Raw genomic sequence first — 24,786 nt, 5'->3', positions numbered from 1 at the left:
GACATGCAGTTAATGTGGCAGACTGCTTTACAGTCCCACCTAAAGTAGGAAACCCGGTTACCGCAGGCCAGATCAGACAGAGAAACAGTCAGGTGAAAGGTGACCTTCGGATTAGCAACTAATTAATCACTGCTTTTGTGGAAGAGGATGGATGGATGCATGGAAGCATGAGGAACCAGTAAATGTAATTATTTAGATGCAGAGGTGCAGAGGTGTTGGACATTGATATATTGACAGTACCCTGCTTCTACTTTTATAAATGTTTTTTTTATGTGTCTTGACTAATGTATTTCAAAATTTCTTTTTCACAGCAAATTTTACTGCAGTCAAAATTTCAAAACAAGCTCTTTCTCTTTGCCTCTTCCTTTATTTTTTCAGTAAGTTATGCGTACTGTAAAGGAACCAGTGTCTGTTAGCACTGCAAACACACAGGCCTTCAGATGGCAAAGAGATCGTTTCACCACCTACATGGATCCTTGAGATCCTTTATCTTCTTCAGGGGAAGTATGCCTACCGAAGAAAATAGAAATGCACCATTCCGTTATCTGTGCTAATTCAGGAACGCAAGAAATACCATCAAAAGACAAGCCTGAAGAAGAAAGAGATTGAAATGAATATTTTGTTTCTAAATGCTTGTTCAGCTGGAGAGAGACACTACTGCCAAATATAATATCTTAGACTTAGTGAAGCTGTCAGTTCTTTGCAAGACAATTCTTTCTGACCCACTTTACCTGTCAGTGTTTTCAAGCCCGGTATTAGACATTTCCAGTTAAAACCCCATCTCAGTTATTATCAGCGAAAGTGCATCTGTTTGCTTGACCTTCTCATCAGAAAGCAAGAGACAAAGAAAGTTTAACTGGGGAGGTTAAGGACAGCAGATGGGAGTAATGGACACCCCTTGTGAATGCCTCTGATTTTGCACGGACCAGCTGGCAGCCAAAGTTTCATGTAAGTCTATTTTTAAGAATCATCCACAAACCCTGCAGCTAGCTGTTTCCACTGGGATTATATATTTAGTATTCTCTAAAAACAACTCTTTCCATCACTGTCTTGGGATCATGTCTTAGCAGGAATTTTAGTCGATGATAATGCCACCACGCTAAAGCTTTTCATAATATTTAGCATTAAACACAAAGTACAGCTGAGGCTTCAATTTTATATTTAATCATAAAGCAAAAGAATAATAAATGAAAACTTTAGCAAAGCAATGATAGCTGAAGAACTAAGAGGTCAACAGCACCATCACTTGGTGGAAATGGGAGTTTAAAAATATGAATGGTGACATTCAAGTACAAGGGAAGCCTGGGGTCACCCAAATTATTAGGATTTGTCCTCCTAAGCAATGCATGCCTGTACAGATTAGCGTGCCGGTCAACTGAAGGAGCACCAAAGTATTTCATGAGGAAAATGGAAAACGCCGACCTGCTGATCAGGATGTTGCCAGAGTCATTAGCAGTCATCCTCTGAGCTTTGTAAGCAGCTGCCAAGAGATATCACTAAAAATAAAAACATGCAAAAGAACATACAGCTACCAGATTTCCTGCATGCCAGGCTGAGGGCAGCATATGTCACTCTGAAAAAGCATGGCACGAAAACAAGACTTTCTTGTTGGGATGTTTTCATCCATGACTGGACGCTTCTCTGTTTGTAAATCGTCCAGCTCCAAATATTAGCAAGAAGAAGGAAATGCACATTATTAAAAGCAATTTACAATACAGTATATCTTCAAAGCAATTTGTTCTTTTCATAAATATTTTATTAACCATGTTAACCTGGAATAATTAAATACTTTGTTTTGTTTGTTTGTTTGTCTTTTAACTGGAGAACTTCTTGAACACCTGACAAATCAAAAACAAAAGAAATCTAATATCAATTTTCATATTTGAATTTTCATTTGTAACATTTTTTTTTGCTACATCGGGCATTTTATTCATTTATCTATTCATTTAGTTAGTTTGTTAGTTATTTGCAGTTTATTGACTAAAAATGTATTGTGCATTTTATTCTTTTTTTTTCCTGAAAAAATAACCACACTAATGTTGTAGAAGTCTCAAAAACACACGTATCACAGCAAAATCTCCAGTGTTAAATTAACACTGGAGAGTGTCTATATGGGTCCACACCTCTGAGTGTTAAATACAACACTGTTGAGTGTTAAATTAACACTTTTGACAGTGTTATATGTTTAAAATTAACCTAGTCAGTTTTGAAGATTAACAATGGCTAACACTGAGCAGTGCTGATTTTCTAACACTGGAATATTTCTAACATTTTGAGTTATTTTCCAGTGTTAGAAAATCAGCACTGCTGAGTGTTAGTCTTTGTTAATCTTCACAACTGACTAGGTTACTTTTAAACATATAACACTGTCAAAAGTGTTAATTTAACACTCAACAGTGTTGTATTTAACACTCAGAGGTGTGGACCCATATAGACACTCTCCAGTGTTAATTTAACACTGGAGATTTTGCTGTGAAATGTGACACTTTTTGGCTGATGCACATTTTTATGCTGCCTTGATGCTAAACTATGTTCATCATATTAGATAGTGTGAACGAGAAGCAATCATGCTTTATTTACAGGCACTCATTATCACAACATTTATTCAACATAAACTGTGTCTAAATATCCCCTAGAATAGTAAATAATAACAATAAGAATAATAATATTAACAATAGTAAGGGAAATTTCTAAGGTCTGTTTGTTATTGTTAAACATCACTCAAAAGTTAAACTAACTGCCCAGCCAACCACCTTTCTTGCTCAGTCACTCAAACAACCTTTGTCTGAGTATGCCAGTTCAACCCGTCCGTTCTCACTCCCAAAGCGTAACATTTTACGCTAGGTGACAAATCGTCACCATATTACGTTTTCGGCTACCCACCACGTTCCTAAATGACGACCTCGGAAAAAGAGGAAATATGAGAACCGTCTGGACTGAACCTACACATGTTCGCTCTTATTTTTCAAATCGCTTAGAAACACGCTATTTAACATCATTAAAGTCCTGGTTAAGGTCAGGAATAAGGTTATGGTCAGGGCTAGGGATAAGGTTAGGTTTAGGGCTGGAATACAGGGCTGGAACGTCTACTCCCGCGGGAGCGTCATTGCACTGGATTCCAGCAATAACCCGCCGCGTACCATAAGAACGCCGAAGGTCTCCTTTCGCGTTCCTCAGGAACGCCGCGGGACGTGACAAAACGTCGACATGTTACGCCTCGGGAGTGAGAACGCTCTGGCCAGTTAGGGGACTAAAAACTAGCCTGCTCTTTGCTTTTTAGGCCACAAGAGGGCCATTGATGAGCTTTTATTAGTAGAATAGGTAATAGTATGGTAGTATAGTAGTACCAGACAGGGGCAGTGTTGTTTAAGAAGCCCTCTCCTGAACGAAGAGTGAGTCGTGGCCGGAAGTTACAGTTGTGGCAGAGATTCTATTATAATACCCGTAGCAAAAGATAAATAAAAATACAATAAAAATAAACTGTCTCACATACAGGCACACAAAACCAATCAACCAAACAAAAACACCTTTGTAAGCTGTTGTTGTTGTTTTTTTCTTTTTCTTTCATAAATAATATTAAAATAAATTAAAATATTAAAATAGCCAAGCCAGTACTGAACCCCTAAATATGTAAGCAGCTATTACTTGTACCGGTTATTCTGTGCATCTTGTCCCAGCTACATTATACATAGACAGACAGATATGCAGCAGGCGGTGCAGCAGACAGGCGGAGAGGGTGTGTCATATAGTGAGTCCCGGGCCAGACCATAAAAAGCTGCTTTGCGCTCTGCTGAACTACCGACTCTGTGCTCCTGCTGCAGCTCAGGTCCACACCCGTCCGTCCGTTATAGACCCAGATCACAACCTCCGCGTTCAGGTAAGGTTTGTGTTATTAACCCACGTTATTCGAAGAAAATATGTAGCCTGACGCACAGATTGCAGGATGGTAATTTGATGCGTTATTTAACGCCCGTTAGTTCTGTCTGGATTATAGGTTTAACAGAGAGAGACTAACCTACAGGGTGAAATTACGGTTTTTGTTATACTTTAACCAATATTCTTCTTATCTAATAAATAGAAAAAGTGCTAAACTTAGCTTTTAATTAGCTATAATGCAAGGCAGTGTTGCCATATAAGGACAAGTCGACGGAAACCTGAAATGTTTCCTGAAAATGCAGTGTGGATGAAAACTGACGTCACACTCTGTCTGACTGTATTTAGAGTGACTTTCATGATGTGATGCAAAAACCCAAACAACATGTTACTATAGAAACATGCTGTTTTTCAGGATCTATGGTAGAAACTGTGAGATTCTACCTAGCAGTTTTGTATCCTAAAGCTGGAGTGTCGAACATATGACCAAAGGTTGGTTGTTGCAAAGCATGAAAATTACAGAAATCATTTAACAATTTGAGTTTTATTAATAAAGTGCACCGTTATTCATGGTGTGGTGTAGCTAATATCACTACACACAAACGCAGTATTATACAAAAAGTTTTACTGGTCTTAGATTAAAATGGGTTATGTATCACCCGTGGACTAAACTGAGTGTACCCGTCTGTCCTAAACACTAGTTACTGTGCTGTGGTTGCCACAGAAATGACGAAACAGTTATGAGCAGATCCGTCACAACATCCTCTTCGTGACAGTTGTAGCGAGCATATACTGAGTTCATCAGACTGTATGATGTGTGCAGAAGTTAGAAAGAACTGAGTCAGCTCCTCACTCCAGAGATTAAGTGGTGTCTGAACTACACCCTACTTCAAATTTATACGCCTTAAACAACAGTGTGCATGCTTTCTTTAGGGCTCATCTGGGGAACAACAAGAATGAGTGCATACCAAGTTGTGGTCAGAAGTTTACATACACTTATCCCGGGCATGAATGTTATGGTAATATTGGGCTTTCAATGATGTCTTTGAACTGTTCTTTTTCCAGGGTGGAATGATTGTACAGCATACATCTTTAATACCATTCAAAAACAAGAATTGGGTGCACAAGTTGGAATTTATTTTGGATTTCTTTACTGCACACAGAGTCAAAAGTATATATATACAGGTTCAAATATGTATTTACGCTCACTATATTTGGCTAAATGTCCCTTAGTGAGTTCCACCTTGACCAGATGTTTTTGGTAGCCATCAACAAGCTTCTGGCAAAAATTCTGGCTGGATTGACCAATACTCAGAACAATGGGAAAGTCCAAGGAACTCAGTGAAGATCTAAAACAGAGCATTGTAGATTTACACAAGTTGGGAAAGTCTCTTGGAGTTATTTCTAAAGAACTACAAATTCCAAGATCATCAGTTCAAACAATTGTATGTAAGTACAAGTTACTCGGATGTGTCACCACTTTGCTGATGTCTGGAAGAAGACCCAAACTGTCACCGTCAGATGAAAGGAAATTAGTTCAGATGTTCACGAATAACTCAGGACTCACCAGTTCATGGCAGGTTCAAGCCTGCCATGAACTGGAAACTGCTGGTACACCACCATTACTGTCCACTGTGAGACGAGTTTTACATCGCCATGGACTGACCAGGGGCCAACCAAGAAAGAAGCCCCTGCTCCAAAATCGACAGCTTCAAGCTCCATTGAAACTTGCAGCTGCCCACATGGACGAGCCACATGCCTTCTGTAAAAAAGTTTTATGTTCAGATAAGAGAAATTTTGAGCTATCTGGCCACAATGACAAGAGGTATGGTTGGAAGAGTAAAAGTGAGGATTTCAAGAACACGGTACCAGTTGTCAAGCATGGTGGTGGTAGCATCACCAGTGGGGCTGTTTTGCTGTCAGTGGTGTTGGTACATTGCAGGAAATGGAAGGAATGATGAAGAAAGAAGATTACCTCTAAATTCTTCAACTTCACCTCAAATCAACAGCTAGACAATTGAAACGTGGTCACAGTTGGATGTTCCAACAGGACAATTGCTCCCAAACACACATGAAAACTGGTTTTGGAATGGATAAAACAGGCTAATGTTAATCTTTGTACAGTCTTATTTTGTGCAATAGATCATAAACATTTTATTTGTACTCAGAAATCATTTCATTGTGAAATTATTAGTGTTGTCAGCCTTAATCTCGCTAAAATGACGTTAATGCCATAACCGCATTAACGCGGCAAATCTCCGTTAGCGAGTTAACGCAGATCGCCCCATGCGAGTTGCTACACGGCGCTAACGCATTAACGAGCTGATGCCATGCAGCCCTCGCATGGAGCGAGCCCGTTAACGTTGACAGCACTAGAAATTTTATATTGTATATCAAACTTTTAACAGAATCTTACTTTAATGAGAGTACTGTGTGTCTTTATAGCAGAGCATTTTTGTATGCTAAATCTGCAGCGCCCGTCAAAGTAAGAGTGCCCCAACCACTGAAAGTGTCTGATACTTATAACTCATTGCAAACATGAACTCAACTAACAATTAATAACACTGTTAAGATAAGCAGGAGTGGATATTTTACCTGTGTAAAATAAAGGTCCTGTGAGATTTAATAGAAATTACACATTCCGGGCAGCCCCATTCAGTAGGATTAAAGTAAAATAATTTCAATAGCAGTTTTATTATTATAATTTGGCACTCAGTCTGCATTGTTGAGGCTCAAAACCAATAGAAAAAGACAACCTTTTATGTCAGAAAAGGCCAAGAGAGCTGTAAGCTGCTAAGTTCAGACAACCTGGCAGATTGACTCTGCATGAAAAATGAGAGCATGTCTTGTGTTTTTTAAATATCCATTTCCTGACCAGCTGCCTCTTGTGGTCATGCAGTCTAGTATTGACTATTGTCCCATTCTTTACAAAGTTGAGATTGTGTGTCAATGTTGTAAAGCATTTCTATGGTGGGTATGGATGGATGTTTGGCATTCAGTCACCGCAAAATTTTATTTTATGATTTGACTGTCAAATGAATCAAACACGACTAGGGATATCTAGGCTGCCTTCAACCACAAGTTAAAGTTAAGTTTAGATCTAGGTAATTTTATAAAATATTTTATTTTAAATGCCATTTAAATTAGACTTGTGAAAGTGATCATCATTGTATATGAATATATGTGAATACACCTCAAGCCCCAGAAGCCAGTCTTGTCCCATTAAGCAGCATTGACTTCTTGTAAGTCTTATGTGTAGCTCACAATGGCTTCTGATTTTTTTAAACATGCAAAGTTCTCGTAGTTCTTCCTCTAACTCTCCAATTATTAGCTTTGAATGATTTCATGGTGGATGTAATTATGTTTGTAGGATCATCAATATAACGGTCAGCTTACTTTTTAACTTCAGCTTTCTGCCTCATGTTGTCTTTGGGTACTTTAAGTGCACAGATGAACGAATGATTGCAAACTGCCAAGTTCCTGAGGCAGCAGTGCAACCACAATCATAATGACTTCTCTATAACTGATACATAAAGCAAACATTTTACTGTAGTTTTGTTACTGTGAAATTGACCACACAATATCAGGAATGTTCCTGTTTAAAAGTGTAAAATTGCATTGTTTGGGGCCATAATTGAAAAAGAAAGTAATGTGTAACACATTACTTGTTACTTAATTACTCACTGGAGAACTCACTTCATATGCGCACATACAGAGTGAAATCCCATCTTTAAAACTTTCTGCACATTACATGAGAAGAGAAGTGGTTACAGAGTTTTTCAGCTATGGCTACTCACATATTGATTGTTCCTGAAATAAGTTTCTCATATCATTTGACAGCCATCCATAAATCAGGGAGATTATTTACAAAGTCATAAACAGCCATTTTGATTCTCCTTGTCTTACACAGTGTCAACAGATGGTAGGGAAGCAGAGTGGCTATTACAGAGTCTGTACAGAGCATTATCTGATGTGTCCTGAACAAGCTACATGGCAGCTCAGCAGCCCTGAAGAGGCTGAAAGTGGCATGCATGGAGGAAATGAGTCACCAGAAATACCCCCCCCCCCCCCCCCCCCCCCCCACACACACACACACACACACACGCACACACACCATTCCTGAAGGAGGAATATTGTTTTATTTGGGAGAAACTCAGGAATGATATGCTGCCATGGCCCCCAAGAATCAAGATTTTCCAGATAACGCTATTTTGAGTTTGTTTTTGAAGAATGGACACCAGCAGACAAATCACAAGGGCTTATGTAACAGTTTATTTCTTGTCATATGAATCCAATGCTGTGACCTGCACAAGTTTCGAGTTTTCACTCGGGCCTCGAGCGAAGGCAGACACAAAAGAGAGGTTGGTGAGGATTGGGGGAGGGGATCAGATAACTGGAGCTGGAATGAGCTCTCATTCCCTGTTTGTTAGGAGGCGAAGGGGTGGTGGGTGGGTCCACAGATGAGGGGGTACAAACTGACTGGATGCCAGTGTGCGGCTGGTGGCAGACGCCTCCCTTCTTCAGCATGCCCGTGACTGACCACAGGTCATGTGACCGGTTCTATTTAGGCTGTGTTGAGTCAACAAACCACCGTTCCTTGAGTCACTTTATCCAGTGTGAAGCAACCCTGAATAGTAAATGACTGTTTTAGTCAGCTGCTGCCCCTCATACAAGCAAAAACATTTGTATTTGTAAGAGTCTTATTGTGCCTTAAACTTCATTCTCTAACCTTTTCCCCGTGTAAGTTTTCGTCTTCTTTTTTTCACCATTACTGGCTTTGATTCTTCAAAGGTTGCTCAGATGCTGAGTGTATCCCCTCTGATGTTTGCTTTATTAAGTCAGGGATCGTACCTAACTCTAGGATGAAAGAGCTCTGATGTGCAGGAGACAAGACAGAACATTTTTCTCCATCAGAGGAGAAGATCACAGTCACAGCCAGTCATGTTTATTTAGTGCCACAGAGATGATCATCTTCAGAATATGAAGCTGCACAGAAGTGATACTGTCTTTTCCACAAGTGGTATGTTTAAGAGGGAAGTTAGCCTACTCAGCAGCTACTAAATGAAAACCCTTCAGTTGTTAAGGAAACCTAGCTTTGTTTTCAGGTATGTTTTTGAGAATGTGATTTAGGAGGTAACCGCTCATAAAACTTGCACCCTCTACATGAGAATATTAAATGATTGTGTAATGGCCAGCTTGGGGTAAAAATATTCCCTTTACCGCTTGATTTCAAATTAAAGTGAAGCTGTTTGCAGATTTCTGGGTATGTTGGTTTCATTAAAGAAATGCTGTAGCATTGCACCAGATTTATTACCAGCTGCATGAGAGCACAGTGTTATTGTATGTCACTACAGTGTTTTGCTAGTTGCCAGGAAGTCGCCATCTTGGGAGGATGTGCTTGCTTCTGCACTTAGATGACTTTTGAAAATACATAATTGAAAAATATGAATCATCAGGTGTGTTTTGAGGATGCTATCTGGGCTCACTGATATAATAAAAATAGCTCTAAGAAATAACCAAACTTTTTTTGGGGAGGGAAATATCACTTTTTTTCTTCTTTTTCAACCTTTAGATGAACTGGCAGCAAGGTGATGATTAGCTGCTTAGCATAAAGAAAAGAGACACGCTTGGCTTTGTGCTATAATAAGTTTATGAAACACTGGGAAAGTGTTAAAAGAGAAATTTGAGGTCTTAGAGGGGGTGTTACAGCCTCTGGGGGTACAGGAAAACCTCAGTGTGGGAATAAGACATCAGGAAGTTACAACGCCCTGCATTTTTAATTTCGTCAGAGCTACGCTAGCTTCTTCCATTGCTTTAAATTATCATGCTAGGCCAGGATACAACATGCTACATGGAAGTGGTAGCTCTCTGAAACTCTCATCTAGCTCTCCAAAAAAGTTGCAAACCTTCAGCTTTTCCTATGATATTTATGGAAAGAAAGCAAGAACGAATTCAAAAGGTACTGATGATATACACTCTCACTATATAGCCTGAACAACAGCATTACAGAAACTACTGAACTCAAAAGTTTGGTTATGTAAAGGCTGAACTGTGTCATTTTGATGTTCCAGACCACAGCAATAGATCTAAACAGGAATTCAGTAGGAAATTTGGCTGGCTCGTGTTTGACAGCTTAAGTAGAAAGACTGAGGTTAGCCCATGTGGTGATCCAAGACAGATAAAATCCAAATTAGAAATAGTTTCTGGGTCACTTTTGTTGTGAAATTGTTATGAAAACTCTCTACACTGTTTTTTATCAAATAAAACATATGAGAACTTTATGACCCAAGCCACTAATGTGTGTTGAAGCTTTCAGAAACTGGCTATTCAACATTGGTATCGTTAGTTAATTCTTCTTATGTGGCTAAAGAAGCATCATTTATGGTTTTTGTGACCGTCAAGCTTCTCACAAGGGGAAATCTACAAGGACTGTGTATAATGCTGTGATGGCATCGCCTCATGGCTTCAGATCTTTCCCGTCCAGCCAAACCTGTGTGTAGTTATGGAAGGTCAGGTGGTGCCTGGCCTCGTATGACTCCAGGAAGCTTCTGTTTTGACTGCATGTGTTTCACTGTGAAATTATCCGCCTGCTTTTCCATCTCAAACCATTCCTTAGCTACAAAGTAATGTGCACTGAGTTTGACATAAGAAGAGAGCACAGATGGGGGGGAAAGAAGCCCCACGTTTGTTGGCTTGGTTGCATGAATTCGGAGCCACTTTCCTCTTCCCGGGTCAATAACAGATTCCTGCCATGTTTGTGGGCAGGCGCCTGCCTAGAAGAATGGCCGATTCTTGCTTCAGTGTGCATGCAAATTGAAAGGCAGTACACGAGCAGCATTCCTGTGGAAAACTAGGTTCTGTGTTTGTTTTGAACTGCATGAACTCTAGTTTATACAGTTTTATAACATCTAAACTTGATATTGTAGTTTGGGTTAGAGCACTACTCCACTCCACTGCAGAAAAAATGTTACCTCTGTAGTGTTTATGTCGTAACAAGCAGCTGGTATAGGATGCTGTGACTGTGTGGGCTGTTGATCTTTACTGCAGAATTTGTAGCATAATTTTGTTTAAATTATTGCCTCGTCGTGGTATGAATTGTGTTGTTGGCATTAGAATTTTTTACCCAAACAACATAACAGCTGCAAAAAGTGAAAAACTATTCAAATTTTAACCACTTTTCTTTTTTTAAACAGGATGCCCCGCTCTCATTTTAGCATCTGAGACATCCGCTCAGGCGTTCCAGAAGGCAGTAGGCAGTAATCTAGTGTAGCACAGGCACCTACTTGAAACTGTTTGTGGGTGGCATTATGTCAGACATGAATGAATGGGTCTATGTGTGTGTCTGTGTGTGTGTTTATGATTGGACAGATGTCTCTGAGCAGATTTGTCCACTATGTAGTTATCTAAAGACACATTTAAAGGCTTTTTTAAACCCCTGGTTGCAGGATATACAAATAGACAGTTATACAGAAACACAGAAGTGTTTCTATTGCCAACCATCACTAACAGTTTATGATGATAACAATGAGTCATAACTGCCATGGCTTCCTCTTGCTGCTCTCTAGAGGAAATACCCTGAGCACAGTGGATGAATCACTCTGCTCTGTATTAATACTTAACTAGAACAAAGCTTTATCTTTATATTCATGGCAACCACTGAGCTTTAAGGGGAGTGGCTTTTATAGCTCTCATGTGGGCAGTGTCTGCTTCACTTTGTAAAGTTATTACAACCTCTGCAAGTTTTATTGGTGCAGTAGCCTTTTGACCAACTAAGTTTATTGTTTAGCTCATTGACCTGCATTTGTTTTTGGCCTGTGCAGTAGCAAAAGCCCTTAACTTAAGGTCTGTGACTTCCCTGAATGCAGGATGGCAGCGCACCACCCAGAATTTGAGCGAGCTGGACAGCAGCCAGGCCTCCAGGTGTGGAGGGTGGAGAACTTTGACCTGGTGCCTGTCCCCGAGAACCTGCGCGGGGGATTTTACACCGGAGATGCTTACCTCATCCTCAATACTATCAAACAGCGCTCCGGGAGCCTGCAGTACGACCTCCACTTCTGGTTGGGTGAGTGCCGTGAAAGGGAAATGATCTCTGGGTTATTACTCAGAGTCGACCATTATAACTGGAAGGGATACCATACAGTGCTGTTCTTTCTTTTGGATTATTCAAATGTGAAAGTAAACCACGAATATCACAGGTCACACTGAGGCTGAGCACAAAACCCCTAGTAGCACATGGGAGACATGCCTTTTTGTATTTGTTTCCATTGTGATGTGGCAAAAAATAAAGATGATCTCAGTTTTCCAGTGTGATCTTCTTTGACTTGCAAAGCAGATGAGGAACAGTACGAGGATGAAGGCCCTGGAAAATAATTTTGCCCGTTGTTGCTGCTGCAGTGGAGAGGCTGAAACTAGTCAGGACAGTGAGTCATGTGCCATAAAGCAACAGAAAGCCACATGGCTCATTGGCAAACAGTTTTATCAGATAATAAGCTGTATCATTTCTATCAGATTGTGAAACGAATGAGGGTTGGTGTTTAATAGTAGATGTTTTTTTCATGCATTTAAAACCTAATAAGGACTAAATGTAGATATTCTCAGTGACAAATGAAGTATGGAGATCCCTAAAAAAGCTGATTAGTGTAAAAGATGACCTTTTAAGCTAAAGTATTAGTGAACATGAGTTTGAACTCATAAACAGGATTATTATGAAAATTATTTTACTTTATTGCATATTTAAAATGATTCGTGGTTTTTGTAGAGGAGGTCAGCCTGATGTTAGTGAGAAGGTGAGCACAGGAGTCCAGGCAATCTTGGCCAGAGTGGAGAGCTGAAGTAGGAAGAGCAAATAAGGTGAGAGGCAGGTCAGCCAAAGAAGAATGTGACAGGTGGAGCCGCCCTGCAGATAATTGGTTTTGAATACCACGTGAAGACCTGGTGCACAGGTGCAAAGGAAAATAAATTCCTGGAAATTGAAATACCTGGAAGTGAGAACTAAAACGTAGCCTGACTGCATGCTATGAGAATTTGCCTGTTAAATTACAGTACAGCACTGTACTGGCAGCTGGTTGTGTCAGCTGTTATCTGCCACTAGGTAATATAACATTTACATAACGAAAGAAGACTTTGCTGTATAGATTACAGGTTTCCCTTTTCTAACACAATTAGCTCCTATTATACATAATATTCATAGAGATTTTATGATTTTACGATAAAGCTCTACATCTCCATCCACAGCAATAAAAATCAATCACAGATCATATTGTAAAAAACACACCTTTACCAGTATTCACAAAGAATTTGCTGTGCAAACTCTTGTATTTTTACAGGAGTTTGGTATAACCATTTACTATTGCGCACTATCATTTAGGATGCCGATCTGTTTGGCTGAGTGTGAAGTGAAAAGCCAGCGGGTGTTTTGGAGAGATGACCAGTCGGTGTCATTCCCAGATGCACAATAACACTCACACATGCAAACCCAAAACCGAGAGGGAGGAAAGGGGGAAAAAAGCAGAGGAAAGAGGAGGAAGTGCTGCCAGTAATGCAACATAATGTCTTACATTGAAGTGCTGAAAATTTAAACCGTGCATGCAAAAGTTTGTAGATTATTTCACCAACGACTTACCCAATACAGTTTAATGTATAACTATTTATGACGGTTTAAAATAAAAAAAACCTTTATGTCAAGGGAAAATTTTAAAGCACTAGGAGCTTTACAGAGAAAACTAAATTAATTATATACTATATACTTCTTTATTTGATTAAAATTGGGAGATAAGATAAGATAAGATAAGATAAGATAAGATAAGATAAGATAAGATAAGATAAACCTTTAGTAGTCCCACACGTGGGAAATTTTTGGTCACGGCAGAAAATACAAGAGCAGTAAAAAATTAAGAGAAAAAGAGAAAAACAATAGAATAGAATAAGATAAACAGAATAACATACTATACAAAATAGAAAGAATACTATATACAATAGAATAAGTACTATACAAATAGAAAACAATACTGTACTAATAGAATAAAATACTTTGTTAAATAGGGAAAATGGGGAAAATTGCCCTGTCTGTGTGCACATTGCACATGAGGGAGACAGGGCAAAAGTTATAATTGTGTATTGGATGTGTCCAAACCAACATTGATGTTCTGGTAAGATAATCATCTTAATCACCAAACATTTTCATTTCCAATTTCAAATCCCAGTTAGTTGTCACTGTTTGTATCTGTGCTGTGTGTGTTGGTATTAATAATGGGAAATGGGTATTACTAGGTAACGCATTATTTACACTGCTGAGTCAGATTATTAATTTTATTTTGTTTTCGTAAGCTTGATTGATCTTGGCACAGACAGTTTACCAATAAGCAGGATGTGATGTAATCCACCCACATGCTGATGGACTACACTGTGTGCCCATAAATAAAACAATGTTACATGTATTAATGTGACCCGCTGCTGCTCTTACATATTGATCTCCTAACTGACTGAAGTCCTCACTGGGAGAACTGGTCAGACACAAAATATGGCTAACTGGGTTATTTTTCAGCAGAACTGTGAGGGCTGGATTTAAGATGGATCCCTTCTTTGGTTTCTCTCGCACAGGTGATTTCTGCACCCAGGATGAGAGCGGCTCAGCAGCCATCTTTACGGTCCAAATGGACGATTTCCTCGGGGGGAAACCCATCCAGTACCGTGAGGTGCAGGGACACGAGTCCAAAACCTTTCTGGGCTACTTCAAGTCTGGAATCAAATACATGGTAAGATGTCACTGTTGAACTAGCAGAAACATCTGAATTTACCTAAGAGGAATATGATAAATGATTAGAGGGGTGTGTTTCCTTTATGTTTTTGATGCTTTTAAAACCAGGCTCATGTAAAGAAATACTTTATATTTATCACATATTTTGAAACAGAATCTCAGTTCCTTTATTCGTTCACTGTTACATGAAACATCTGCTGTAAATTTAGATGTTTCACATGCATAGAAACAAATCCCCGTAGTTGGCTCCATAGTATACTGTAAGGTGCAAAAATAGAAGATTTGATCATTTTGATAAGGGTTCAAGCTGTGTAAGTGAAATATTGATATATGAGGATTTTTCTATACAGTTTCTATGTGTATGTACGTTTTTGCCACAGATGTGTCAAGAGGGCAGTAAATTTGCAGAGAGAACAGGGCTCAAAAAAACATTTTATTATTTACAGTTGGAGTGACTTTACTTTCATTTATTTATTTTATTTCACTTTTAAATGCGACGCTCATATTGCAGAAAGGAGGCGTGGCATCTGGTTTCAAGCACGTTGTCACCAATGAGGTGTCGGTGCAGCGAGTGCTCCAGATTAAAGGACGCCGCGTGGTCAGGGCAACGGAGGTGCCGGTCAGCTGGGACAGCTTCAACACGGGAGACTGTTTCATCCTGGACCTGGGAGATGTAAATCTTATACATAGATCTTATCTTAAAAAATGACTTGTAAAAGCTCTTCTTCATTCAATCCACTGTCTTTCCTTTCACCCCACAGGAGATTTACCAGTGGTGTGGCTCCCAGAGCAACCGCTTTGAGAAGCTGAAGGCTACTCAGGTTGCCAAGGGGATCCGTGATAATGAGCGCAGTGGGAGGTCTCGAGTTTATGTCTGTGATGAGGGGGTGGAGAGAGAGAAGATGATAGAGGTGCGATCAGTGCATTATGAGATCAAATTTAGGTCTCCAGGCGTCGCTTTTTTATTAAAATCTCTGCCTCTGTCCTCAGGTGTTAGGTCCCAAACCAGATCTACCAGCTGGAGACTCGGATGACATCAAAGCTGATGCTTCAAACAGGATGAGGGCTAAACTCTACAAGGTCAGAGCATGGATTTGTTAAGAAAAAAGCAACAACACAGAAACAAACATGACGTTCACTCACTTAGAAACGTGCCTGGCACATGAGCAAGGAAAGTTTTTGTTCCTGTGTTTGTGCACAGGCTGATTATGTGGCTTCTTCAACATAAAAAATGTTGGTTGCTAGAAATGGGCCTCTAAACACCAATACAGAAACCTCATTATAAAAGGATAATAAAGTTATTTATGATGAATTAATATATTCATGATTCATTGTGAACAACAACAATTTACAAGTGACCACAAACGTTTTAGTTTAGTTCCAGAACGATGCACCCAAAGTACTAAAAATAAAGTAGATTAAAAAAAATGTAGTAAATGTTTTGTTAATTTTGCACATATATACACTCACACTTTATTAGGTACACCTATTCAACTGCTTATTAACACAAGTAATCAGGCAATCCAGACAGCAGCTGCATGCATCTAGGCAGGTAGACATGATTAAGACGACCTGCTGAAGCATCAGAATGAGAAAGAAAAAAGATTTAAGTGACTTTAAACTTTAAATATGGCGGGTTTGTACGAGTATTTCAGAAACTGCTGATCTGGGGTGATTTTTCCACTCAACCATCTCTATAGTTTACAGAGAGTGGTCTGAATAAGGGATAATGTTTGTGCTGAGAGAAAGGCAACAGTTACTCAAATAAGCACAACAAAGTATGCAAAAGAGCATCTCTGAAGAGACAATATGTCAAATCTTGAAGCAGGTGGGCTAGAGCAGCAGAAGGTCACACCACAAAGCCACAGTATACCTGAGATATATTGCTGACAATTCTTTATTACTAGTGTACACATCAACTGATGACAGCTTCAAGTAAGGTAACATCCCATGTCAGAAAGCTCAAATCATCTCAAAGTGGTTTCTTGGGCAGGCCTCACTGTACCTCCACAGTCACCATCATGGGATGCTGTCATACCAATCTATCTGCCAATAAATCTCTGAGGAATGTTTCCAGTACCTTGCTGAAAGAGTGTCCAAACCAGTAAAAGGAAAGTGTACCTAATAAAGTGACTAGTAAGTGTAAATCGATATAGTCCAAAAATACAAACTCCCTATCAGGAATACACATTTAGGTAATAATTAAGGTAAAACTATAATGTGTTAGAGAGTAGGAAACATTTTGTGGGTTATTTTAGAAAAATATAAAATTTTTCTAAACTAACCCCCAAAATGTTTCCTACTGCAGCCCCTTTTTTGTGATCATTCATCAGTTAAAATATAAAGTACTGAGCGTCATATTTCTAAGATTCATAGAGTAAAATTGCCAGCTGACATCAATTAAGAGACGTATCTTTTATAAAACCCTTGCTCATATTTGCCTGGCTTAAAAGATCAAGAGGAAGCAGCGTCTACAGCAGCCTTTCAATCTCCTGAAAAGCGGTACTTTTCCCTGCTTGGCAGCTCCTTCATCCTCCTTCCCATCCTCCCCTTCAGGTGTCCAATGCTACCGGAGCCATGTCGATTACTCTCGTGGCAGCAGAGAACCCTTTCGCTCAGAGCACCCTGGAGTCTGGTGACTGCTTTATCCTGGACCACGGCTCTGATGGAAAGATCTTTCTCTGGAAAGGTCAGTGCAGGGTGGTGCAGCGGACTCAAGAAATGGCTCTTGGCTGAGCTGCTTTTTTCCACTCTTGCAGACAACACAGCTGTCTCATATCGTTCTTAGCAAAAGCGCAAATACGTGCATTTCACAAAAGTTAAACTATTTACCTTCTCGTTACCAACTCTTCAACTTTCAGAACTCTTTTGTAATATTTATATTAGTGCTGAAGTCAATGCACCAAATGACCTTTCTCACCCAGGTTTAGAAATAATTTCTGGCCTCCTTTTTTGATTTTCAGTAACATTTCTCCATTTCGTTCTCCAGTATTTAATGTCTTTTCTCTTCAGGCAAAGACGCCAACATGGAAGAGCGGAAAGCAGCGATGAAGGCAGCAGACGAATTCATCAAGAAGATGGGTTACCCCAAACACACACAGGTCCAGATCCTGCCTGAGATGGGCGAGACGCCGCTCTTCAAGCAGTTCTTCAAAGACTGGCGCGATAAAGATGAGACTGTGGGCCTGGGTGTGGCCTACATCGCTAACAGCATCGCAAAGATTGAGAAGGTGCCTTTCGATGCCGCCACCCTACATGAATCCTCCGCCATGGCCGCCCAGCATGGCATGGTGGACGATGGCAGCGGAGAGAAACAGGTGGGGGTTTGTCATTCAGCTTGTGATTATGTGTCAGATTTGCTTTCAGTGCTGCCTGTGTGTGTCATTACTTTCCATTCCAGTAGGGGGAGCAGGTGCACCTTGAAATCTACAGCCTACTAAATGTGATTTTTTTTAATTTTACGTTTTCCATGTTATTCTTTTCCCCCCTCTTAGATCTGGCGTATAGAGGGATCTGACAAAGTCCCAGTGGATCCATCCACTTATGGACAGTTCTATGGAGGAGACAGCTACATCATCCTTTACAACTACTCTCATGGAGGGCGCCAGGGACACATCATCTACATGTGGTGAGACATAAATTTGTCAAGACTGTGGAACCATAATTAGAGTCTGTATCGTGAAGTTACCTGTCATCAGACTATAGCACTAAAATATAAGCAGCCGGCGTGGAGCTGGAGTATTATTATTTTTAGATAATTAGCAGGGTCTGATCAGATTTACTGATTCATAAGCAAACATCGAGGCTGAGGAGTCAGAAATAAATTTGTAGGTACATTACATTTGTAAAGCACAAAGGGATTTCACATAGAAATTTATACATTATGAAGTTGTTATTTTGCACTCATCGCATCCCCCTTTCAGAGCTAGTTCAGTCACTGGAGCTTAAACTTGTTGCCACAAATTTAAGTATCAGTCATTCAATACTATAAAAAGGGGGATATATTTTCTTTTTGGTAGCACTGAATTTAATGTAATAGTCACTGGAAATAAACAAATCATAGTTCAGTTTTGCACTTTTGTTTCACTGTGAAAAGTACGCGGAGGAAAGATTGAGAAGGTGTGAAGTTCAGAAAGTTCAGCGAGAGACACAAAGTTGATATATATTAGATTAATCACAGTCATAAATCTTATTGGTTGGGCTGTAAGCATATGCTGTGTCCAAGTCAGTTCCTCTTGTTATGTTTGAATGCTGAGCTGATAAACTCATCTTGTTTTCCAGGCAGGGAGCGGACTCCAGTCAGGATGAAATTGGGGCTTCTGCGATCCTCGGCGCACAGCTGGATGAAGAACTCGGCGGCGGTCCTGTGCAGGTACAACATATTGTTCTTTTAGCGTGCTTCTGGTTTTTTTTTCCATATGCTTATATATTATTTGATCTTCCCTGTCATCAACGACTCTGCTCACGTCTGGCTTCCTTAGCACGTCCTGTCTGACTTTTACATCCTTTCACTGTGTTCCCTCTTCCTCATGGTTTCCGTGCTGCTGCTCATTTCCTCACTTGCTTGGTTTCTGGCCTTTTCTATCTCCTCAGGTTGTTGGCGCTCCTATAACCACTCAGGTATTTTTCCTTCATTCCTTCCCTGCTCCTCATCTTCACTAAGGGACTCATGTGTTTCGTGTCCAGAGCCACAGCAAAAATAGAAGCAACAAGGACATATTCTCTCGATTCTCCCATTCTTTATAATTACTGGAGGGTATTGTGTTATTCATTTTTGAGAAGTCCTTTCAGGTTTAGTGACTGTAATAATGAGCTAAAGTGAATTTCAAATGAAAACGACTCGTTGAAACACAAACAGGACATTCCACTGTGGAGTTTCATGGGAGGCTCCCTCCTTCTCTGTCGCCAGCTCGGTCTGCTAGCATAAATAAGCCACACTACTTTTTTCCTTTGTCCTGAACTGATGTCACACCAACATTATGATGCCTTAGCCTGTCTGTGAGGCCTAAATATTCATGAGTGGCTCTGAACTCATACGAGTCTTTGGTCATTCACTGCTCACTCCTCGCGTGTGCATGTACGGCCTTCTTATTGTCCGTGTGTTGTGGCACGACTCTGTATGTGTTTGAATTTGTGTGTAGGAATCAGCAGCAGTCCCAGTTATTTGTCCTCATGTTCCTGATTCCTCATCTTGCAATTACCAAACACTTTTTGCATTTGCTCATCTGTCAAACTAAACTGAATCACAGGCTGTACTTAAGGATGAGCATAGCAAGTGTGATGTCACCTGTTGGTCAAGTTCTGGCCTGAAGCCAGAGTTTGAGCTTTTCTTTCACCTCTGTCTCATTTGAGAAATCGCTCCCATTGCAGGGACTTGTCAATCACGAGATGCATATGCTACATTAATAATGATAATGAGCATTATGTTATGTTAAGTAAGACTTGCTACGCTGTCCAAAACCTTGTCAGGAAAGTTTCTACTCAGGTCATAGCAAAGTCCCAGTGGATCCAAATTGAGGAGCAGTGCTGGTTTCTCATAGATTTTAGAGGCTTTTTTCACTAAGAGAAGTTGCCCCCTTCTGACCATTAAATAGAATGCATTTATAAGCATTAAGGAATTTTCACACTTGTATATACAGTCTATGAACTCAACTTTAATCTATCAGCAACTGCAGCAAGCCAAAAGCATCAAATGTCAAATATTTGAAGGAACAGCAGAACATAAAAAAGCATGTTGGCTTTCTATGTTAAACTTCATGTAATACAAATAGTTTCTCCCTGTAAACTCATCAGTAAATATTTATCTCTTCTCTGTTTGCCCCAGCAAGCTCAGGATTAGTGTAATGTGCAGTGCTTACTGAATTAGAGGAACCACTGACTGCAACACCTCAGAGTTATGACTGTTTATTACAAAAAACCGCAGACTGTTTTCGACATACCTTATCTTCACCATGGTTACTAATATCACAGATCTCACTCTCACCTCAGGGTATGGCATGATTTGGCTCTGTGCTGCCATCTTGCGTCAGTGGTGGGAACTGCTGCAGACTTTTTTTCCACACCTTGTTGATGCATATTTCACAGGACACAATTAGGGAGGATGTGTCTGCAGTGATTTGGTAGCACCGCTTGTAACATCAAAATGCATGAGGTATTTTTCGATATGAATTGCTGTGACAACAACTTCATTAGATGCAGAGATTTAAATTCGGTATTTGTGTATCAGGTGAGGGTGGTGCAGGGGAAAGAGCCGGCCCATTTGATGAGTCTGTTTGGAGGAAAGCCCATGATTGTGTACAAGGGAGGAACGTCCAGAGAAGGAGGTCAGTCCGCTCCAGCTGAGACTCGACTCTTCCAGGTGCGCTCCAACTCTGCAGGACACACACGAGCTGTGGAGGTGAGAGGAAACGTCTCATTCATTACCTGAATTTAATCATTCCTCGATTATTTAATTTTTTTCTTCTCTCTTTTGCAAAACAGTTTCTAACAGATTTCTGAAATATTTGTTTTCTAATCTAATAAGCACTGTCCATTAACAATGAAGTAACAATTAGAGGTTTTAAAGGAAAGCAGAAGCACTTCATACTTGAAGTTTTTTTTAAGTATTCAGTAAATGGTTGAAGGGTATTTAAGAGGAAAAGGGAAAAATGCATAGTAAGAATGGAAAACACCGATGTCCTTTCCTTTAAAATATCCTCTCGAATTGGTGTTAGAGGGCATAAAATGTCAAATAAAGCATTATGCTAGCATGAATATTGGTAAAAATGAAAAACCACCAACACTTAAGAAGGTCAACGTACAACAGCTCCTCATGATAACTTGCAATATCTCTGTTTCTATGCAGCTTGACGTGCAGGCATCAAACCTAAACTCCAATGATGCTTTTATTCTGGTGACCCCCGGCAACTCCTTCCTGTGGGTGGGAGTGGGTGCCAGCGACACAGAGAAGCAGGGAGCTCAGCAGCTGTGTGACATCCTGGGCGTGTCTGTCTCCGAGCTGTCCGAGGGAGGAGAGAGCGGTGAGGAAACAGGATAAACACAGTTACCTCCACTATCATTTTCTCTCCTTTATTTAATTTTTTTGCTGCATTTAAGTCAAGCTGAAACCCAACAGCTGTTAACATACTCAGAACTGTATCTGTGTCAGCTACAAAGTGTGGTCTGGCTGTTAAAATAGCGCTTTAATGCGAGGCTAAATAGCTCCCTTTTTGTATTTCGGCTAAGCGCTTATGTTCATCCATATTGAAACAAAGCAGACTTGATTGCATCACCCCTTCTGATGTTGTCAGAAGTCTTGCTATTTGCTTTCCAAGCTCAAGAAGAAGAAACTCCCTGCTAACAGGTTCACATATAAAAACACCTCAGGCTACAACATAACAGATTCAATTTTTCATAAACACCCTGCTTTTGAGGACTGGCCTCAGCTGGGGCCTCACAAAAGACAAACGAGAAATTCACCATTTTATTTCTGATGGTTGAAAAGATTTTCTATTCAAAATTGATGCTGTACTGTGCAGGTACCTGCTGTTTCACAGATGCTGGTTGCAAATTTACATTTACACTTTGTTTTATTTTGCTTTATTTTACCCTTAAAGGTGCTCTAACAATAATTTTGTATATTAAAAATTGATTAAATAGCTGTATAGCTGGAAGGGCAAGAATAATTGTAACAAAAACTACACAATATTGCAAACACCTCAGCAGGTCCATTAAGCTTTTAGCTCCTGGTTTGTTTCATTCTTTATATATGTTTACAGGTATTTTTTTTTTTGGTCTATGGCAGGTGATGTAACAGCACTGACATTTTCAGTGCTCTTATCTCACCTGTAAACCACTGCTCACTTGACAAAAACCACCAGTTTCCACATGGGCAAAATAAAACGAATAAATAGCAAAATAAGGTTGCCCAACTAAAGTCTATGTGTGGGGAAACACTGCAATTGCACTTACCAGACACTTTATTAGGTACACCTATTCAACTGGTTGTTAATGCAGATATTTAATCAACCAATCACACGGCAGCAACTCAGTGCATATAGGCATGAAAGCATGGTCAAGATGATCTGTTGGAATTTGAAGCGAGAGCCAGGATTGGGGAGAAATGGGATTTAAGTGTCAGACTGGCTGACCTGAAATTTTCAGAACACATTTTCCCACATGCACATCTCTTATCCCACTGCCTCCCAGTGCAAATAGAGGAATTTGTGTGTGATGACAGTGAAATCACTGGAACATCTGTCCACTAACAGATACTTCTAGCAGTTACCTCAGTTAAAAATAGTGATAACCTGATAATGTAAACCAAGCATTTTGTTTTCTTCCCCATTAGACAGAACCAGGCTTACTTCCAGGTTTTATGCTAAACTAAAAACCTGATTTGGCTTTGTACCAACAAAAAAGGAACAGAGTTACCCAAATGTCAAACTATTGCTTTGCCCTCTTACAAATTCTGATGGTTGTAATAGCTTGAAGTGTTTCTGTCGTTTTACAGATCAGTTCTGGGAGGCTCTGGGTGGAAAGACGGAGTATCGCACCTCCACTAGACTCAAGGACAAGATGGATGCTCATCCACCCCGTCTCTTTGCTTGTTCCAATAAGACTGGAAACTTTATAGTACGTTTTCTTCTCCTGCTGGATTGGTTTTGTCCTATTCTGACTCGAGTTTTCAAGTCTTTGGTATTGCACGAGCATGTGCAGGATGTCAAGAATATTTCAAAGTACCTGCTGAAAACAGTGCACTGTGTCTTTATTTGTCATTACGTGTACATAAAAATAAAGCCCCCTTAAATCCGTCTTCTTCTTCTTAGATTGAGGAGGTACCAGGTGAGATGACCCAAGATGACCTTGCCACTGATGATGTCATGATCTTGGACACCTGGGAGCAGGTAAAAAACAAGCTGACTGCCTTTGCTGTACTATATGCATTCAGAGCAGAATCAGTGCCCACAAAAAGAATAAACTCCACAATAAACCTTTATTTATTTGGGTTTTTTTTTATTCTTAGGTGTTTGTCTGGATTGGAAATGAGGCCCAAGAGGAGGAGAAGACTGAAGCTATGGCATCTGGTGAGCAAATATGAGGAGAAAGAACAATGCCATGTGGAATAGGAGACGAGAAATACAGCTGGCATTGCAAATTATCTAACACAACATCAATCATTAGATAAAAAAAATTAAAACTTAATCAAAAAACAGAATGTATTTATTTAAAAGACATCATAATTACTGATACATGCATTAACAGCAAAGTGCCCCATAACTAGAGCAGCAGTGTCACCAAGAGTCAAAGCATAAAGCATCTTCTGCTACCCTTTTAATCCTTGTACTAATTCAAACTCGTCTTCCTCAGCGGTCCGTTACATCGAGACAGATCCGGCCAAGAGAGACCCGAGGACGCCCATTGTCAAAATCAAGCAGGGCTTCGAGCCGCCCACGTTCACTGGCTGGTTCCTGGGCTGGGACTACGACTACTGGACCACCGACCCTCTGGAGCGCGCTATGGCTGAACTGAACATCTGAACATTCCCTTGTTCCCACCTCTCTGCCCCGACCTGTCACCGTGTAGCAAGATCTTTTTTTTTTAAGCTACACGTGCCCTTTTCTTTTTTTAACGAATCAGTTTTTTTTTCACTTTGTCTCAAATGCTACTGTTGTGCCTTGAAACCAGTGAAATCATCCAGTACAAATAGAACTTCAACAGATACACAGGCTTTCCTTTAGGATTTGCACTACATATAGCCTCAAACTACGACTCTCATTCAAGGCGATTTTCCCATGTTTGACAATAAAAACCTGTTTACTAGCAAAATATAACAAACATAAAAGAAGACAGTTTAAAGTTTGGTTTTCCTGCAATATTACAAAAGCTACTGCCAAGAAAACAGCTTATAAAAAGCAATACAACCAATGCCTTAGAATGATTTCCTTGAGCTTACAGTAAGCTTGTTTTTTAAAGGGTACTGTCTTTATTGATGTTTTTGTACCTTTAGATGTTATATTTATTTTAAAATAATGCCACAGATTCTAACCCAGGAAGCTTGTGTTCTGCTGCCGTGTCTTTTAGTGGAAAACCACTGCTTTGCTTCTTTATTAGCTCCACTTTCTGTGGCAATTTCTAAGGTTTCCTGTAATCAATTCAATAAACCAAATTAAAATATA

At 39.9% G+C, this 24,786-nt stretch overlaps 1 protein-coding gene across 2 annotated transcripts; it reads left to right on the top strand.

The window, feature by feature from the left end:
• Positions 1–3,738: 3,738 nt before the first annotated feature.
• gsna (gelsolin a) lies at positions 3,739–24,786 on the top strand. 2 transcript variants are annotated; one of them, XM_085279078.1, is made up of 17 exons: positions 3,739–3,877; positions 11,739–11,935; positions 14,473–14,627; positions 15,141–15,302; positions 15,391–15,540; positions 15,620–15,709; positions 17,186–17,318; positions 17,642–17,946; positions 18,124–18,257; positions 18,911–19,001; positions 19,223–19,249; positions 20,856–21,026; positions 21,474–21,648; positions 23,121–23,242; positions 23,437–23,514; positions 23,634–23,694; positions 23,978–24,786. In XM_085279078.1, the coding sequence occupies exons 2-17, from the start codon at positions 11,740–11,742 to the stop codon at positions 24,145–24,147; spliced, it is 2,220 nt and encodes a 739-aa protein (XP_085135204.1). In that variant the 5' UTR covers positions 3,739–3,877; position 11,739; the 3' UTR covers positions 24,148–24,786. The 2 variants fall into 2 exon arrangements, with proteins under 2 accessions (XP_085135204.1, XP_085135205.1); XM_085279079.1 differs by lacking the exon at positions 19,223–19,249.

Source organism: Mchenga conophoros, linkage group LG7, assembly GCF_057382185.1.
Source record: "Mchenga conophoros isolate Kocher_MC1m ecotype Shallow Benthic linkage group LG7, M_conophoros_male_GT1.1, whole genome shotgun sequence".
Classification (NCBI taxonomy): domain Eukaryota; kingdom Metazoa; phylum Chordata; class Actinopteri; order Cichliformes; family Cichlidae; genus Mchenga; species Mchenga conophoros.
Note: the sequence above shows the minus strand (reverse complement) of the source record. Positions and strands in the feature narration are given on the sequence as shown.

Excerpts from the sequence above, each read along its gene's own strand:
- gsna (XM_085279078.1), top strand. The coding sequence starts at position 11,740 with ATGGCAGCGCACCACCCAGAATTTGAGCGAGCTGGACAGCAGCCAGGC. Across the intron at positions 14,628-15,140 it reads AGTCTGGAATCAAATACATG|AAAGGAGGCGTGGCATCTGG; the intron begins GTAAGATGTCAC and ends CTCATATTGCAG. Across the intron at positions 23,515-23,633 it reads TCTTGGACACCTGGGAGCAG|GTGTTTGTCTGGATTGGAAA; the intron begins GTAAAAAACAAG and ends TTTTATTCTTAG.